This window comes from Hypanus sabinus, chromosome 20 (assembly GCF_030144855.1).
Source record: "Hypanus sabinus isolate sHypSab1 chromosome 20, sHypSab1.hap1, whole genome shotgun sequence".
NCBI lineage: Eukaryota > Metazoa > Chordata > Chondrichthyes > Myliobatiformes > Dasyatidae > Hypanus > Hypanus sabinus.
Window position 1 is genome coordinate 59,757,766 of NC_082725.1, and position 18,838 is coordinate 59,776,603.

The 18,838-nt window shown below is 37.9% G+C and overlaps 1 protein-coding gene across 4 annotated transcripts in view; it reads left to right on the plus strand.

The window, feature by feature from the left end:
- hivep1 (HIVEP zinc finger 1) overlaps positions 1–18,838 on the plus strand; it is a 263,351-nt gene that overhangs the window by 9,193 nt on the left and 235,320 nt on the right. For all 4 annotated transcript variants that reach the window (XM_059945577.1, XM_059945580.1, XM_059945579.1 and 1 more), the window contains exon 2: positions 5,248–5,371. In XM_059945577.1, coding sequence (XP_059801560.1) covers positions 5,320–5,371 — 52 coding nt within the window. In that variant the 5' untranslated portion in view covers positions 5,248–5,319. The remainder of the gene's footprint in view (positions 1–5,247; positions 5,372–18,838) is intronic.

Below are 18,838 nucleotides of genomic sequence, written 5' to 3' on the forward strand. Positions count from 1 at the left end.
GCACATCCGAACCGGCTCACAATTAGCCACCGTTCCGGCTAAGGGAGATAGCCTACGGGGGTTTGTGAGTACGTGTCTTTTGGAGCATCCGCGCCCACGGGGACAGGTTGAGGGAGGCTTTAAAGCAAGGCTGTTTAGTTCGAATAAAGTTACCTTTGACTGCAGTGTCTTTATTTTAGTGCTGCGTGTAGCACACCGCTACAACGTGTTTTTTATCGCTATTAATATACATCACCACTGCCAATGCCTGACGCCCGCCAGTGCGCGCTTTCTTTTAATTCTTCGATCCAAGGTAGGCTAACTATGGAGTAACCTTCAACCCAACGTCTTTTTTTCGGGAGTTCAAAATGTTTTTGTTGCATGCAGAAATGTAATTTTGTTTTCTCTGCAGGAGTTCATCAATTATCAACACATTATAGTTTGTTTATACATAGCATAAAGGCAAAAAAAAACATTGTATGTAGTGTTTTCATTTTAAATGTCAAACGGGTTTTGTGGCTCCCAGTGTTTTTTTTTCTGTGGGAAATGAGTCCATATTGGCTCTTTCAGTGGTAAACGTTGCCGACCCCTGACCTATACAGTAGTTGTTACACTGTCTTGTTTAGGGAATAAGGACACTTTGGAGGAGGCTCAATAATACTAAAGTCAGGAACTGTGGAGGTTGAGGGCTGAGGATCTTCAAGCATTGAACGTCAAGACTTCAGAATTGCAGAAGCTTTAGTTAGAAACATTGTTATAGGAAGCTGTTTCTTCTTTCTCTTTGCATCATCAAACAAATCTACTGTTATCCCTCGGGTGACACAGAGGCTTCGTTCCATTGAAGGATCGAACAAGTGCTGGAAGAGCACTTCAGGGTTTTTGAGATTTGCAGTTGGTTGCATTTGAGCATGCGGAACCCACGGATAAGGAGAGCCGATTATATTAGAAGTATTTAAAGATTTCATTTGAATTACTCCAGCATGCATTCCCTCATGGTCATTGTAAATTGTTTTCCCCCATCTTTCCAAAAAAAAGACACAGATTTCTTTCTTTTTCAATCTTTTTATTAATATCAACATGATAAGATTAATACATAGTTATTGGGATTACAAAATTAAAATGACCATAAAAGGATACACAAGCAATAAGTACAATATATTTAAGTCTTCCCAAATCATGAATGATACAACTATCATATAAACGAAACAACAACAAAAAACTAGGTATATCATGTTGAAAAAAACAAAAGAATAAAAAAAGGTCTTTTTATTAGTTTTTTCATTTGGAGTGATTTCAAACTACTAAAATGTCCGATGTGTTGTCATTTCTGGTTCCTCCACTTATTTTTGTTCCTCTTCCGGGTGCATGAGTTCATACTTTGGTTAACTCTTTATATACCAAAGGGTTGATTTTAGAAATATGGCTCAGACCATTAATTTTGTCTCTTGGAATACTAATGGCTTAAACCATCCGATTAAACGGAAAAAGATGTTTGAAGTATTCCAAAGACTGAAAGCGCATATTATTTTTGCACAAGAAACTCATGTGAGGAAAGAGGACAATCAACATTTTTTTAAGTTTTGGAGGGGTCAACAGTACTATTGGAATTCCAATGCCAAAGTAAAAGGAGTTTCAGTTTTTATTGACTCCTCTATTACATTTGTTCAACATGATATCATTTTGGATCCGAATGGTAGATTTTTGTTAATTACTAGGTTACTTTTTAATAAGGTTGCTGTGGTTAATGTTTACACTCCAAATGTGCATTATCCTGATTCCTTTAAGTCTTTATTTACTTCTCTACCTAATCTAAATGAATATATGTTAATAATGGGTGGTGACTTCAATTGTTGTTTAAATCCTTTGCTGGATAGATCTATATCCATTCAGACTTTACCAAATAAGTCGGCCACTTATATCAATTCTTTTTTGACTGATATTGGAATTTTCAATATTTGGAGATTTCTACATCCTGAGGACAAAAAGTTTTCATTTTTCTCACATGTTTATCATTCTTCCTCGAGAATTGACTACTTTTTCATTGACTCTCGTTTTATTCCATCTGTAATTGGTTGTAATTATGACGTTATAGCCATCTCTGATCATGCTCCAATGAAACTTTCTATTAAATTAATGGACACAGCTTCTAGTATTAAGCAATGGCGATTTGATTCTACCTTACTACAAGATCCGGATTTCATTAAATTTATAAAGGAACAGATGGATTTCTTCTTTACAACTAATTCCATGGATGAAATCTCCTGCGGAACACTTTGGGACACTTTTAAAGCATGTATACGTGGACAGCTAATCTCCTATTCTGTTGGTTTGAGAAAACGTATTAAGAAGGAAACTCTTTTATTGGTTGATAAGATTAAAAAAATTGACAAGAAATATTCAATTGTTCCTAGTAAGGAGCTTTACAAACAAAGGGTTGAGCTTCAACTGGAACACAGTTTATTACTTACATCTTTGATTGAAAATCAATTAATGAAAACCAGAAGTGATTTTTATATACATAGTGATAAATCGGGTAAACTGTTAGCTAACCAATTGAAGAATGCTTTGGTTAAATGTCAAATTATTAAGATTCGCCAACAGAATGGTGAACTGACAGTTAAGCATGATGCGATAAACAAATCTTTTCAAGATTTTTATACCTCCCTGTATCATTCTGAATTTCCTCATGATCATAATACCATGCATGATTTTTTAGGGAAATTGAATTTTGATCTCCTTTTTTTGTTTATTTCGGGGTACCAGGCAAGGCTGTCCTCTTAGTCCATTATTATTTGATATTGCTCTGGAACCTTTGGCAATTGCTATTAGAGAATCACCTAACATTTTTGGCATTACTCGCGGGATAGATATACATAAGTTATCATTATATGCAGATGATCTGTTATTATACATTTCTGATCCTGAGAAATCCATTCCTGCAGTTATATCATTATTGGCTCAGTTTAGTAATTTTTCTGGGTATAAATTGAATCTTAATAATTGAGTGAATTGTTCCCCTTAACTAGACAGGTTCCAATTTATGGAAATTTACCTTTTAAATTAGTTAATGACTTTTTTTATATACTTAGGGATTAAAGTTACCAAAAATCATAAGAAGTTATTCAAGGTTAATTTTTTACCCTTAATTGATCAGATTAAATGTTTGTTTACTAAATGGTCACCATTGTCTTTATCTCTGATAGGTCAGATTAATGCTATTAAGATCATTATTTTACCCAAGTATATGTATTTCAAGCGGTACCAATTTTTATTCCAAAATCCTTTTTTGACAATGTTGATTCAAAAATTTCCTCATATATATGGCAGAATAAAAATGCTAGATTAGGTAAAAGATATTTACAGAAGTCAAAGAAGGAAGGTGGATTGGCATTGCCTAATTTTAGATTTTATTATTGGGCAATTAATATTCGATATTTGAATTGTTGGTTAAGGGATTTGGATTTATCTCCTAGCCCTCATTGGGTAAATCTGGAAACTAAATCTGTACAAGGATTTTCATTGGGTTCTATTTTAGGGACTCCTCTTCCCTTTGCTCTTTCTAAATTGCATAAACGAATTGACAATCCGATAGTCAAACACACTTTACGTATATGGTTTCAATTTTGGCAATTTTTTAGGTTGAATCAGTTTGTTCTTAGCAATTCCTATTGTATTCGATTTCCTTTTTCATCCCTCTACTATGGACCAAGCTTATTCAGCTTAGAAGACTAAAGGTATACTACGATTTTCTGATTTATTTTTGGATAATTGTTTTATGTCTTTTGAACAATTATCTAATAAATATAATTTGCCTAGAACTCATTTTTTTTAGATATTTACAGATTAGGAATTTCTTTTCACACTGTACTTCCTACCATTCCAAATCTTGTTTCTTTTGGTATTTTGGAGAAATTGTTAGAACTAAATCCTTTTCAGAAAGGTGTAACATCAAATGTTTACAATATAATTATGAAAATACATTCAGAGGCCTTTTATAAGATTAAAAATAATTGGGAAAGAGAACTTAACCTTACTATCCCTATTGAGAATTGGGATAAAATTCTGCAATTAGTTAATTTATCCTCTATATGTGCTAAACAGTCATTGATACAGTTTAAAGTAGTGCTCAGGACTCATATGTCCAAGGATAAATTGGCTCGTTTTTATTCCCATATATAGCCTATATGTGACAGATGTCATTCTGAGATAGCTTCTTTAACTCATATGTTTTGGTCATGTCCACTTTTGAAAAAATATTGGAAAGACATTTTCAATATTATTTCCATGGTACTGAACATTGATTTACAACCCCAGCCTATTACTGCAATCTTTGGTTTACCAATGATGGAGTCAATTCATTTATCTTCTTCTGCTTGTTAGATGATTGCATTCCTTACATTAATAGCTAGAAGATCTATTTTGTTGAATTGGAAAGAAATTAAACCCCCTACCATATTTCATTGGTTTTCTCAAACTATGTTATGTCTAAATTTGGAAAAAATTAGAAGTGTCATATATGACCCTTCTATTAAATTTGAAAAGACTTGGAGGCCATTTATTCAATATTTTCACATGATGTAATTCAACCCTGTTCCAATCCTATTTGTTTTTCCGGTTTTGATTATATGTATGTTGAGAGGATTGGAGTTGGGGCCACTGATGATTCTTTGTCTTTTTATAGACACTATAACCAGCCCATTTTTTTTTCCTTCCTTTTTTTCTTTTTTAGTTAGTGGTTAGCTTTTTCTTAAAAATACACAGATTTAAGGTCTGTTTTTTGTAATTGGAGGTGTAATGCAGGAATTGCTCAAAGTTCTGTAGTTGCAGAACGCTGGGTAGCAAAGTAGCGTAGTGGTTAGCACAGTGTTTTACAGTACAGGCAACCTGGGTTAATTACCGCCACTGTCTGTAAGGAGTTTTAATGTTTTCCCTGAGTTTCTTCTGGGTGCTCCGGTTTCCTCCCGCAGACCAAAGACGTGGGGGTTGGTAGGTTAATTGGTCATTGACCCTTGATTAGGCTAGTGTTTATATCAGGAGATTGCTGGGTGGCGCAGCTTGAAGGGCCGGAAGGGCCTATTCTGCGGTGTGTGACAATAAATAAATACTGTAGAATTCAGGCAACATCTTTGTGCAGGGAACTATAGATTCCAGAATGGTGTTGTACCTCTACATATACGGTCTGACCTGAGTATTTCCATCATAGTTCATAGTTATGAATTTTTATCATTGGCTTTTATATAACTTGCAATTTTTTTTTCTCTCTTCTAGTTGTGTTGATGGTGTTTGGTCAGTACCTGGCGGACTCTCCGCCATCTCTGTCTCTCTCTGACCTTCTCTTGGATGAGGCTGAACATGCCACGTCGGAAACAGGTTAATCCTAAACCTTTGAGAGGTAAGAACTTTTGAGATTTTGAAGAATTTTAAATCCAGGGGCTCCCTGAGTTATGAATGACCTGATGTACAGGAATCTGTCTTTACACGAATTGACTCAAACATTTTAAAGCATTTTTAAGGTAGCCATAATAATAGTGTTTCATGGTGTTCCTTAATGACAGGATATAACGTACTGTGTATTCTATTAGTCAAATTATGGATAGTGTTATGGTAATTATTCAGTGAAAAGAAAGAATTACAGCAAGTGTATGTGGAGTGATATAGTATAGAAAATAGTTGTTTCTGCCTTACAGAGAAATCAGTTTGCACTTAGTTCTCAGTAATGGAACCTTTGCATAACTTGAGGATTGCCTGTAGATAATTTTGGTTAGATTTCTGATTTTCAACATATAGGCAGCAATTTTGAGGAGTCCATCAACTTGAATCTGATCCCATTGCTTTTCTTGACTTTCAGCTATAACTTAAAAACAAAAATCATGTGGTGTAAAAGTTGTTTGTGCTGATTGGTTTCCAAAAATGTATGCAAGTATTTGACAGGAGTTGCAGGGTTACCACATAGGGATGGGCATCAACATGTGTCAAGAGTCTGGGTAAACAGATGATGACATCAATCAGCATTTAAGTTTGATGTGACCTAATAGTGCTAGATTGGAGATCAATTATGTCAATTTCTGATGTCATTAGAGATGGCATTCTGAATGATTGATTGCAGATAATATTGGCACTTGCTTGCAGCATGAGTTTTTGGAGGTGATGGTGAATCGGTTTGAGCTGGCCTGATGGCCAGTGGAATCAGTGAAGAGTTAGGGGTTTGAATTTGTTCAATATGGTCCATCAAATATGGGATTAAGAATTAAGAGCCACAGAGTTAAGGGTGCTGATTGATCATGGATTGGAATAGGATGGTTTGTCATTTGGACATGCAGTTCGGAGCACTAAAGACAATAAGGGGTCGTGGGCGCAAATGAAAGATGTTTAAAGGAGAACCCAACAGGAAAGTGAGGGACGTGGGTTCCACAGTTGTTAACCAAGCAGGTTGTGACTCTCTTAAGCAGTTCCAAAGCAGCCTTCAATCCTCCAACTAAAGGAGTGAAATATTGAAGTATGATCTTACACTGAGCCTGTGCTATAGGTGGGCCATGAGAATTTTACACAAGTGATATCATAGTTATAGTTAAATTTGCCAATAAAGAATGCATGACAATTATCAGCACAGCAGTTAATTTGTTAATCAGCAGTATTTTTCTGGTTGTTTTTAAAATTTATTTCTGGGATATAACTGTTACTATCAAGGCCAGTATTTATAAACCTTCTTCTCAGATGGATGTATAAAGCTGTCTTGAACCCCTGCACTCGTGCTAATTTCAGGGTAATTTCCTACTAATTTCATGATTATTTTCAGGTACAAAGATGTGTTTCAAGTTGGTATAACACATGACTTGGAAGTGATGGTGGCTGCATCTATCTAACCATCAATTGACAGGGTTTTAGATATTTCATGTATTACACAATATCATTTTGAATTTCTATCCCTGGTGCATGGTCTTTTGAGTAAAATTAATCAATGCATAAGCAGTTTCTCAAAACACTGAGGAGCACCATTGTTCCAGATAACTCCTCCTGAAAATACTGCCACCATCAAAATACAATTTAGTTCTGTAAAACAGTGTGGTTTTAATTTCCAAAGCAACAAACTTTTCATAAGTGCTCATGGTGAGTCAGAGAATAGACTATCTTGAAACTACACGATCATTATCAACAGTCCAATGATACAGAGTTACAGGAAGGATTGTGCTTACTGGAAATTGATTCTAGTTACAGGCCTTGGAGATGGTGATATTGTAATCATGGTTCTTAACTGATGACCTTATTATTTCTCCCTAGCCTGTGATTGAATAAATGGACTCATGAAGAAATGCTTAATTTGTAAGCCCAGGGCTTGGCATGTTATATATTTTGGATGAAATCATGGCTTAGTTTGATTACATAATTTGTACAATGCTTCTCTGACAGGTTTTTGACAATAGAGTGAACACCAGATCTTTCCCTTCTTGGGTAGACATGATGAAGCCGGCTATTGCTCTTATGGAATCCTAGATATGACACAGACCAAAGCAAATTGCTTTTTAGTCACTAGTTTCTCTGTGCTGGAGTGAGATGTATTTTGTATCTTTTTAAACATGACTTCTTAATTTGTATGAGCTGTTTTCTTCCAGCCATTGTTTTAAATGCAATTCCCTGACTGGCTTAGGCAGAATGTTTTTCTGTCTAAATCCAGAAGCTTATCTTGAGTGCAGTTTTTGTGAAATGCAAACACAAGGTTTAAAATTTACTTCCTACTTAATGCATTAAAAAAAAAGCTGTGGTATGAATTGTCTGTGTTTTGGCAGAAGTTATTATGTGGGTTGGGTTTGTTCTGTTGGGCTGTACCTTTCTGAACAAAGTGGTTCGTTATATCCTCTCACATAAGCGGGAAGTGGTCTCCTTTGGTTTCGAAACTAGTCATTGGATTACGTTTAGGTACTTTCCAGATATTGTGTAATGTTGCTTGTGGCAGCCAATGTGAGATCTGTATCCTCAGTGACAGCTGTTCCTGCTGTGAAACTCTGGGTGTTGTAGGAAGAGTGCAATCCTTTTGAGTTCTTACGTACTTACTATTGATTGCTGGCAGAAACAATATTAACTTTACTTGCGATTTAATGTGAGGATTGTTTTTAAATGTGGTCACATTTAAGCCCCATGTATTGTGGTAAGTAGTAAGAGTTTTTACTCAAACATTTGCTGTCTCCTTCAGTTTACAGGACTTTAAATGCTACTGGTGTGTTTCTTTGTTACATTGAGAAGAATTATAGCGTAAAAATGCTGGAACTCCATTCCAGAAAAACATTTGAATTTTCACTTTTTTTCTGTCTTATTTGATTTTTAAAATAAATTTACTGATATTGAGGTAAGTGGCATTGCACTACCTCTTAGAAAATATTAATATTCTGATGCATGTGATTATTGGATATTGTGACTATTTTTTAATCTTTTTTGTGTTGGCTAACTGGAAGATACTTCAAGTATGCAGTATATGCTTGATTTTACTAGTGAACTGCTAGCCTTTTAGGGGTGTTATCAACAAGAAGTGATATGCAAAGTACAGTATGCCACAGGAACTTTGTGGTGCATAGAAGACTTTTTACTTATGGTTGATTTTTATGTTATCGCACAGTGTTCACTCTTAATTGCTTGCTGTCTGAATCTCGCTCTCCTTATCTCCCCCATCTACCCCTTTTCCTTTGCTACCTCTCTCTCTCTTTTCTTTGACACTTTCTTCTTTCTCCTCTCCAATTTCTTTCAGTCCTTATGTCCAATTTTTAGAATATGAAACAAAACCCATTATAGCTAACTTAACTAATAGTTGACCCATTTTACTTTAGTGGGGGGAATGGACATCCCCCACTTTGCTCCTGGGAAATTCTGTTATCTCTTTAGTCCTACAAATATGTTGCGGTTCTGGCCTCGACCTTCAAACTAGTTGTTGATATTTCCTAGTCTCCAACTTGGTTCTTCTATTGTTCACTGGAAATGGGGTTAGTGTTGGAATGTAGTGCTGAGGTATAAGATCAGTGGTGGGTAAATTAATGGAAAGTATTCTTAGAGATAGTATTTATAATTATCTGGATAGACGGGATCTGATTAGAAGTAGCCAGCATGGATTTGTGCGTGGAAGGTCATGTTTGACAAACCTTATGGAATTTTTTGAAGAAGTTACGAGGAATGTTGACGAGGGTAAGGCAGTGGATGTAGTCTATATGGACTTCAGCAAAGCCTTTGACAAAGTTCCACATGGAAGGTTAGTTAAGAAGGTTCAGTCGTTAGGTATTAATGCTGGAGTAATAAAATGGATTCAACAGTGGCTAGATGGGAGATACCAGAGAGTAGTGGTAGATAATTGTTTATCGGGATGGAGGCCGGTGACTAGCGGGGTGCCTCAGGGATCTGTTTTGGGCCCAATGTTGTTTGTAATATACATAAATGATCTGGATGATGGGGTGGTAAATTGGATTAGTAAGTATGCCGATGATACTAAGGTAGGAGGTGTTGTGGATAATGAGGTGGATTTTCAAAGCTTGCAGGGAGATTTATGCCGGTTAGAAGAATGGGCTGAATGTTGGCAGATGGAGTTTAATGCTGAGAAGTGTGAGGTTCTACATTTTGGCAGGAATAATCCAAATAGAACATACAGAGTAAATGGTAGGGCATTGAGGAATGCAGAGGAACAGAGAGATCTAGGAATAACTGTGCATAGTTCCCTGAAAGTGGAGTCTCATGTAGATAGGGTGGTGAAGAGGGCTTTTGGAACGCTGGCCTTTATAAATCAAAGCATTGAGTACAGAAGTTGGGATGTAATGCTAAAGTTGTACAAGGCATTGGTAAGGCCAAATTTGGAATATTGTGTGCAGTTCTGGTCACCGAATTATAGGAAAGATATCAATAAATTAGAGAGAGTGCAGAGACGATTTACTAGGATGTTACCTGGGTTTCAGTAATTAAGTTACAGAGAAAGGTTGAACAAGTTAGGTCTCTATTCATTGGAGTGTAGAAGGTTGAGGGTGGATTTGATCGAGGTATTTAAATTTTTGAGAGGGATAGATAGAGTTGACGTGAACAGGCTGTTTCCATTGAGAGTAGGGGAGATTCAAACTAGAGGACATGATTTGAGAGTTAGGGGGCAGAAGTTTAAGGGAAACACGAGGGGGTATTTCTTTACTCAAAGAGTGATAGCTGTGTGGAATGAGCTTCCTGTAAAAGTAGTAGAGGCCAGTTCAGTTGTGTCATTTAAGGTAAAATTGGATAGGTATATGGACAGGAAAGGAGTGGAGGGTTATGGGCTGAGTGCGGGTAGATGGGACTAGGTGAGATTAAGGGTTCGGCACGGACTAGGAGGGCCAAGATGGCCTGTTTCCGTGCTGTGATTGTTATATGGTTATATGGTTATCAGTCATGATGCTGTTGAGCAGCAGAACAAGTTGAATAACTGATCCACTTATCTGTGTTATTGCTTAAGTACATCGTCAAATATTTTCCAATTTCCTAATCAGCCAACTACCTGCTTCTAGCGACTCCCGATATAAACACTTAATCCATCTTACAGAAGTAACATGCTCAACAATGCTTATTTTTATTGTGTTCATTTGGGAGACAAGTGTTGAGAAGTCAAAAACTCAGCTTAGTCTAAACATGTACAATGTGGTTAGTGGAAGGACCAAGCAAACAGTGGAGAGTTGTGCAGAAGTAATAGCTTGAGGAAGTGTTCTAGAATCAGCTTGAAACATTCCAAGCCAAGCGGGAGGGGAAAGACATCACACTAGAGAATGGTACGTCTGCATCAGATGTCAATTTATACCTTTTGATGTGGGCCACTGTGATAACGTGACCCATGTCAACTGTTGTTCTAACAAGGAAGGACACCTTCAACTTTACAAGCTCAAACTCATGAAAAAGCTTTGTAGCCTATTGTTGCATGCTCATTGAAATTTTTAGTTTTAATTTTAATGAAGTGATTTTCATCAGCATCTATTTAGTTCATTATGATCTAAATACAGGAAATTTACAAAATTTCACCAACACCTTCAACCAGTAATATCAGTTAAGTTCTTATAGTTTTTTGACTAACCTTTTAAACATTGCATAAGTTATTTTCACAGCTTATATTTTGTTTTATTGAGATGTGGAGTAGGCCCTTCTCGTCCTTCGAGCTGCACCACACAGCAATCCCCCAATTTAATTGTAGCCTACTCAAGGGATAATTTATGCTGACCAATTAATTTACCCATCAGTAGGTCTTCGGACTGTGTTAGAAAACTCAAACACCCGGAGGAAACCCATGTGGTCACGGGGAGAACATACAAACTCCTTACAGGCAGTGGCAGGATTTGAACCCAGATCGCCTGTACTGTGAAGTGTTGTGCTGACCACTTCGTTACCATGCCGTTTGGAAGAGGAATGTATATTCTGCAGGGTTTATTGTTTCAGCCTTTTTGGGTAATGCTCTTGTGAATAACTTGATGCTTTTGCTACATAGAAAACACTATATAAATGGAGATTGTTGTTGTGAGTCCCAGTGATTTGCTGATTTTGCTGATGGGTAAAGAGTGATGTATATGAGGGTTAGACCTATATTCTCAGAAATATTTATTTTACATCGCTGATGCTCACAGATCATGGTTTTTGGATTTAAAATTCATTCATCCATTAGGAAACTTTGCCATCACTCACATGTCCTTGCTCAGTGGAGAGGTCCTCCGTTTGTTCTCCAGGTACACCAGTGATTTCCTGGCTACAGTTTGCACCTGAACTCTGCATTCCATGAATAGATAGAAGTTTAATACAGACCAATTTTGAGATTATATGCAGCCACTTGTTTACCACAGAAACAACTTTTCCACTTGTTTTTCTCCCTGAGTTGATGATTTTCCAGATATAAAGTTAGCTGATGTAGTTTTGTTAATCCAGACCTGAATTTACTTTTTTGCTATACAGAATTCTGCAGATGTTCAGTATAGAATCAGTGCATCCAGCTCAATTGGTCTGTATTAGGTCTTGTATTTCATTCAAGCTTCCTTCAACACTTGTTTCTTTAACTCAATTGAACTACTTTCTGTAGCAAAAGTCACACTGCTAGTGGAACTAAGTGGGTGAAGCTGCATATGTGGAGGCAAAGGGATTGTTGACCTTTCAAGTTGGGTCTGTTTACCTCCACAGATGTTGCATGACCTGTTGAGTTCCTCTAGCAGACTTAATGCATCCACAGCCTCTAGGGTCTCCATTCTTCCATCTAAACACAGTATCTTACTTCTTCTAAATGCACCTGTCCCATCTGTTGCAACTACTTCTGCTGTTGAATTCCATAATAGGTGTAAGGTGTTCTTCTTTTTCCGAACATAGATTATTTCAAATACCTCTTCGAAGATACCTGTGTGGGGATTTTGTGTATTATACCTATAATGTAAATTTTATATGTCTTCTATCTGATTTCCATGGAAATATCTAAAAAACTAGATAATTTTATTCATCTGAGTAATGACCAAGTGTGTGTTGTGCTCTGTGTATAATGCAAATGTCACCATTTTAGCTTGGACATTTGCAGGCTAGAAGATGTTACTGATGAGATCTTATCAATATAAGGTAATTGTACAAATATGAAATGTATTTATGCTAATAAACTTCTTACATACTGATTCTGGAATTGAAACAAATACAAAGTGTCCCAGACTTCTGAACCTCATCTGAACTCAGTCCTGATGAAAGGTCTCGGCCTGAAATGTCAACTATTTATCTACCTCCAGAAATGCTGTCCGACCTGTTGATTCCTCCAGCATTTTGTTTATATTCCTCTAGGTTTCTAGCATCTGCAACATTCCTTGTCAGCATCTGCAGCATTCCTTGTGTGACATCTGAACCCTATTGAGTTCTGAAATGTTTGTCCATATACAGTGCCTCAAAAAATATACAGCCCTCAATGTGATGGAGCAAGATTTGCCCATTCCTCCTTACAGTATTAAATTTATGCCACACGTACCGCTAAAAAAGCACTAAGCAGTACATGTGGTAGAAATCTAATACTACACATATGCTAGGTAATACCACCTTTTTTGTAAAGTATGGTGGAGGTAGCATCATGCTATGGGGATTCTTTTCAGCAGCAGGGACGAAATCTGATCAGGGTTGTGGGAAAGATAAATGCTGCCAAATATAAAGAGATCCTGGATAAAACCTGCTACCCTCTGCAAGAAAGCTTAAACTTGGGAGGAAGTTTGTTGTTAGCAGGACAATGACCTAAACCACACTGCTAGAGCAAGCATGAAGTAGCTTCAAATGAAGAAAATTGATATCCTTAAGAGGACTAGTCAGAATTCTGACCTTAACCCAAGTGGATGTCTCTGGGAAGACCTCAAGATTGTTGTCCACTACCGCTCCTCAGCAAACCTGGTGCAGCTTGAACAATTTTGCAAGGAGGAATGGGCAAATCAGGTTGTGCAAAGGTAATAGACATATATCCAAATAGTCCTCTGGTTGTAGTAGCTGTGAGAAGTGGTTCAATTAAGTACTGAGCAAACTGCTACATTTCACTTTGTGAATTTTTAGTTTTTCATGATTTATAATTTTCTGTTTTTAGGCTCTACTATGAAAAAAGGAGCATATAATTCACAAATCAAAGTTCTCAATAAAATTGATCAAAATCCCTGGTTGCGGTATTCATTTATGTCAAAAAAGGGCTGGGTCTGAATACTATTCTAAGGCACTGTATGATTCTATGATAGCTTTGATTCATGGGTTTGCTATCCTGCAATCTTGAAGGATTTAAACAAACAGATAAACATTAAAACTTTTGAAGTTAGAATGTGTAAATGGAGTGCTTTATAACAATTGTCAATCTTTAGTAATGACACTAAATTGAGTGCAAAAACCAAATTGTGCAGAAGATACGGAGAGTCTGCAGAGAGAGATAGATAGGTTAAGTGAGTGGACAAGAGTTTGGCAGATGGAGTACAATGTTTGTAAATGCGAGGTCATCCACTTTAGAAGGAAAAATGGAAGATCAGATTAGTATTTAAATGATAAAAGATTGCAGCATTCTGCTATGCAGAGGGACTTGGGAGTGCTTGTGCATGAATTACGAAAGGTTGGTTTGCAGGTGCAGCAGACTATCAAGAAGGCAAATGGAATGTTGACCTTCATTGCTAGAGGGATTAAATTTAAGAGTAGGAAGGTTATGCTGCAACTGTATAGGGTAATGGTGAGGCTGCATCTGGAGTACTGCTTGCAGTTCTGGTCTTACTTGAAGGCTTTGGAGGTGGTGCAGAGGAGGTTCACCAGATTGATTCCAGAGATGAAGAGGTTAGACTATGAGAAGAGATTGAGTCATCGGGGACTTTACTCATTGGAATTCAGAAGGATGAGAGGAGATCTTACAGGAACATATAAAATTATGAAAGGGATAAATAAAATAGGCAGGAAAGTTGTTTCCACTGGTAGGTGAGATTAGAACTAGAGGGCATAGCCTCAAGGTTCGGGGGGAGTAAATTTAGGATGGAGATGAGGAGGAACTGCTTTTCCAAGAGAGTGGTGAACCTGTGGAATTCTTTGCTCAGTGACAAGATTGGATAGATTTTTGCATATTAGGAGAATTAAGAGTTATGGAGAAAAGGCAGGTCGATGGAGACGAGTCCATGGTCAGATCAGCCATGATCTTATTGAATGGCAGAGCAATCCCGACAGGCCAGATGGCCTACCCCTGCTCTTATTTCTTATGTAATGGTAAGTGATATCCATGGTTGAGCAGGAAGTCTGGGGTAGATTTGTCTGGTGGAGAGATGCACCTGGATTGTTTAGCAGGATAAGTTGCACCACAATCCTAACCACTAAAAATACCAAAGGAAAAGGGCTGGGCCATTTCATCCCTTGAGCTTGCTTGTCATAGTTAATTGTGACTGAAATTTATACTGAGTGCCATATAACTATTTCTCCCAGTTATTTAACCCCTGGTAACCCAGTATTGCCCTAATAATTTTGTGTTGTTCTCCTTCCAAGACCAGTATGTCCTTCCTATGCGTCTGTGCCCAGAATTGCTCAGCCTACTGTCTATGTGGGTAAAGGAACATCACATAATTGTAACTTTGATATATTTATAAAATGAAGCATTCTTTTGTCTTTTTTTACTGCTTTCTATATCCATGAATTTAACTGTCCATCCCACTCCCACGCTGTTATTTCAGTCTTTGCCTTTTACACTGTTCAAATGAGGATGCCTATAATGAGTTGAATTGACTTTATTTCTTACATCCTTCACATACATGAGGAGTAAAAATCTATACACTATGTCTCTGTCTAAATGTGCAATGTACAATCATAGTTTAGATATTGAATTTTAGAACTTCAAATTTTTTTTGTCTGAATATAACAGCTGTCTATCTGTGCTATTGCCTCAGCTTGTTTCAAAATTGTCCTTTTTTTTTTCTTTGGGAGTAGAGGACATGCCCAGTCTGACCTGACAGTTATGCTTCTTGCTCTGATTTTTGTAATTCCACATTCTTGTGTCTATGCTTCTAGTCTCTGACTGCTCCCATTCATTCTTTTGCCGTCTAAGAGATTCTGCAGATGCTGGGAATCCAGAACAGCTGGATGAAAGCAGCAGGTCAGGCAGCATCTGTGGCCATGAATAGTCAATGTTTCAGGCCAAGACCCTTCATCAGGATGGAAAGGAAGGGGGAAGATACCGGAATAAAAAAGGTGGGGAAAGGGAAAGGAGCTAGATGCTGATAGGTAAAGTGAGGTGGGTGGGAAAGATAAAGGGTTGGAGAAGAAGGAATCTGATAGGAGCAGAGAGAGTGGGCCATAGGAGAAAAGAAAGAAGGAAGGGCACCAGGAGGAGGTGATAGACAGGTGAGGAGAAAAGGTAAGAAGCCAGAGTGTTGAGGAATAGAAGAAGAACGAAGGGGGAGGGGAAAGGAAAAGAAATTACCAGAAGGAGAAAGCAATGTGCATGCCATCCGGTTGGAGGCTACCTAGACAGACTATGAAATGTTCTTCTTCCATCCTGAGAGAGGCCTCATCGTGGCTGAAGAGGAGGGCATGGACCGACATGTCTGAACAAGAATGGGGATATGAATTAAAATGGTTGGCCACCGGAAACTGTTTACAGCTTTTCTCCATTATCACCCTGGTTTTACACAGTCAGATGTATCTTCCTTGCCCTCACTTACCACAGCTTAACAAGCTTCATTTATCTCCTCAGTTCTGATGAAATGTCTTTGGCCTGAAATTTTAACTTTGTTTCACCAGGAGTGTGCCTGGATTGGATAACTCTCGATCCAGGAAAAGATTGGATGGGCCAGGCGTGTTTTCACTTGAGCAAAGTTGTTATACTTGTTTTCTGTACCACAGGACTGTTAAAATCTATGAGATTTGGCCTGACTTGCAGAGTATTTTCTTCATGTTTTGTTTTATTTTAGATTTCAGACATCTGCAGTTCTTTCTATTTTCATGCTGTTGTTTTTGCTTAGCACATATGTAGTTCTATGTTGAAAGTCCAATAATTTGGTACCTCATTTTAAGGTAAAACTCATTCTACTTCTGTCATGTTCTTCTCAACCACTAGATGAGCCTGGATTGGTCTCCTGGCAACATGGTAATGCTAGATTGAGGAATATGTAGGGTTGTGAAGTTACAGCTTCAAGAAACATAAACTTCAAAATAGTTAGGAAGTTGTTAACATGACAAATTAATAAAATTAATACTTATTGCAATAAAATTTAATATGTGACTGAAGTACTAGTTATAGGAAAAGTGACTGATAGTTGAATACGAAGTAGCATATACTGAAAGAAGAAGCTGAGGTTAAGATCATCAAAAATCATTGTCTTGTTGTTCAATGCAAAGTGAGGTGTACGAAATTGAGAGTAAACAAACCTAGAAGAGAAATGAGGATTAAAAAGAAATATTAACAAACTTTTGCAATGCCTTTTTTGAAGTTGTCATGGATTCTACAATGGTAATATGATTTGCATATTTAAGATCTCCCTGCTGCTGCCTGCTTGAATAAGCCAAACCTTAAACTTTCAGCACTCAATGTCTTCCCTCTCTTCTTCCTCCATTGAGTCTGTTCCGCCATTCAATCACAGGTTGATTCAGTTCTTCTAGTCATTCCCACTCCCCTGCCTTCATCCCATACCTTTTGATGCCCTGGCTAATCAAGAATCTATCTATCTCTGCCTTCAATTCACCCATTGACTTACCTCCACAGCTGCTCATGACAACAAATTCCACAAATTTACCACCCTCTGACAAAAGTGATTTCTCTGAATCTCAGTTCTAAATGGACGTCTTTCAATCCTGACGTCGTGCCTCTTGTCCTAGAATCCCCTACCATGGGAAATAACTTTGCCATATCTAATCTGTTCAGGCCTTTTAACATTTGGAATGTTTCTATGAGATCCCCCCTCATTCTCCTGAACTCCAGGGAATACAGCCCAAGAGCTGCCAGACGTTCCTCATGTGGTAACCCTTTCATTCCTGGAATCATTTTTGTGAATCTTCTCTGAACCTTCTCCAATGTCAGTATATACTTTCTAAAATAAGGAGTCCAAAACTGGACACAAGTGTGTCCAAGTGTGGTCTCATGAGTGCCTTATAAAGCCTCAACATCACATCGCTGCTCTTATATTCTATACTTCTGGAAATGAATCCCAGCATTACATTTGCCTTCTTCACAACCAACTCAGCCTGGAGGTTAACCTTTAGGGTATCTTGCACAAGGACTTGAAAGTCCCTTTGTATCTCTGCATTTTGAATTCTCTTGCCATCTAAATAATAGTCTGCCAGTTTATTTCTTCCAGCAAAGTGCATGACCATATACTTACCAACATTGTATTTTATTTGCCGCTTCTTTGCCCATTCCCCTAAGCTATCTGTCTCTCTGCAGGCTCTGTTTCCTCAACACTACCCACTCCTCCACCTATCTTTGTATCATCGACAAATTTAGCCACAAATCTATTAACACCATGGTCCTAATCATTGACGTGCATTGTAAAAAGCAGCGGTCCCAACACTGATCCCTGTGGAACTCTACTGGTAACTGGCAGCCAGTCAGAATAGGATCCCTTTACTCCCATTCACTGCTTTCTGCCGACTAGCCAATGCTCCACCCATGCTATTAACTTCCCTGTAATTCCATGGACTCTTAGCTTGCAAAGCAGTCTTATGTGCAGCACCTTGTCAAAGGCCTTCTGAAAACCTAAGTACACCATGTCTACTGGATCTCCTTTGTTTGTCCTACTTGTAATTTCCTCAAAGAATTGAGGTAGGTTTGTCAGGCAGGATTTTCCTTTCAGGAAACCATGCTGGCTTTGGCCTATCTTGTCATCTTGTCATAATATCATGAGGTACTCCGTAATCTCATCCCTAACAATCGATTCCAACAACTTCCCAACCGCTGATGTCAGGCTAACAGGTCAATAGTTTCCTTTCTGCTGTCTCCCACCCTTCTTAAATAGCAGAGTAACATTTGCAATTTTCCAGTCTTCCGGTACAATGCCAGAATCTATCATTTCTTGAAAGATCATTGTTAATGCCTCTGCATTCTCTCCAGTTACTTCCTTCTGAATGGGTGATGCTGTGGGCTCATAAGGCATCTTTTAACTGTAACATTGTATTTTTGGATCAGGCTTGAATAAATGAGAACTCGGTCCACTGGTGGTGTAGTCATGCCACCCTCCAGTTTTAAAGGCTGAGGAAAGTTTGATTTTGGATTTGATTTGTGGTGCTAACTGGGCAGTCATTGTCTGTGGTAGTGTGGTACATCATCCAGCTGTCTGGCAGGTCAAATGTCTGTGGGCAGAGGGTTGGTGGTCGCCATGGACAGGTTTGCAGCAGGCCACAGTTTTGTTCACAGTTCAGTTTGCTCACTGTACAGTGCTGG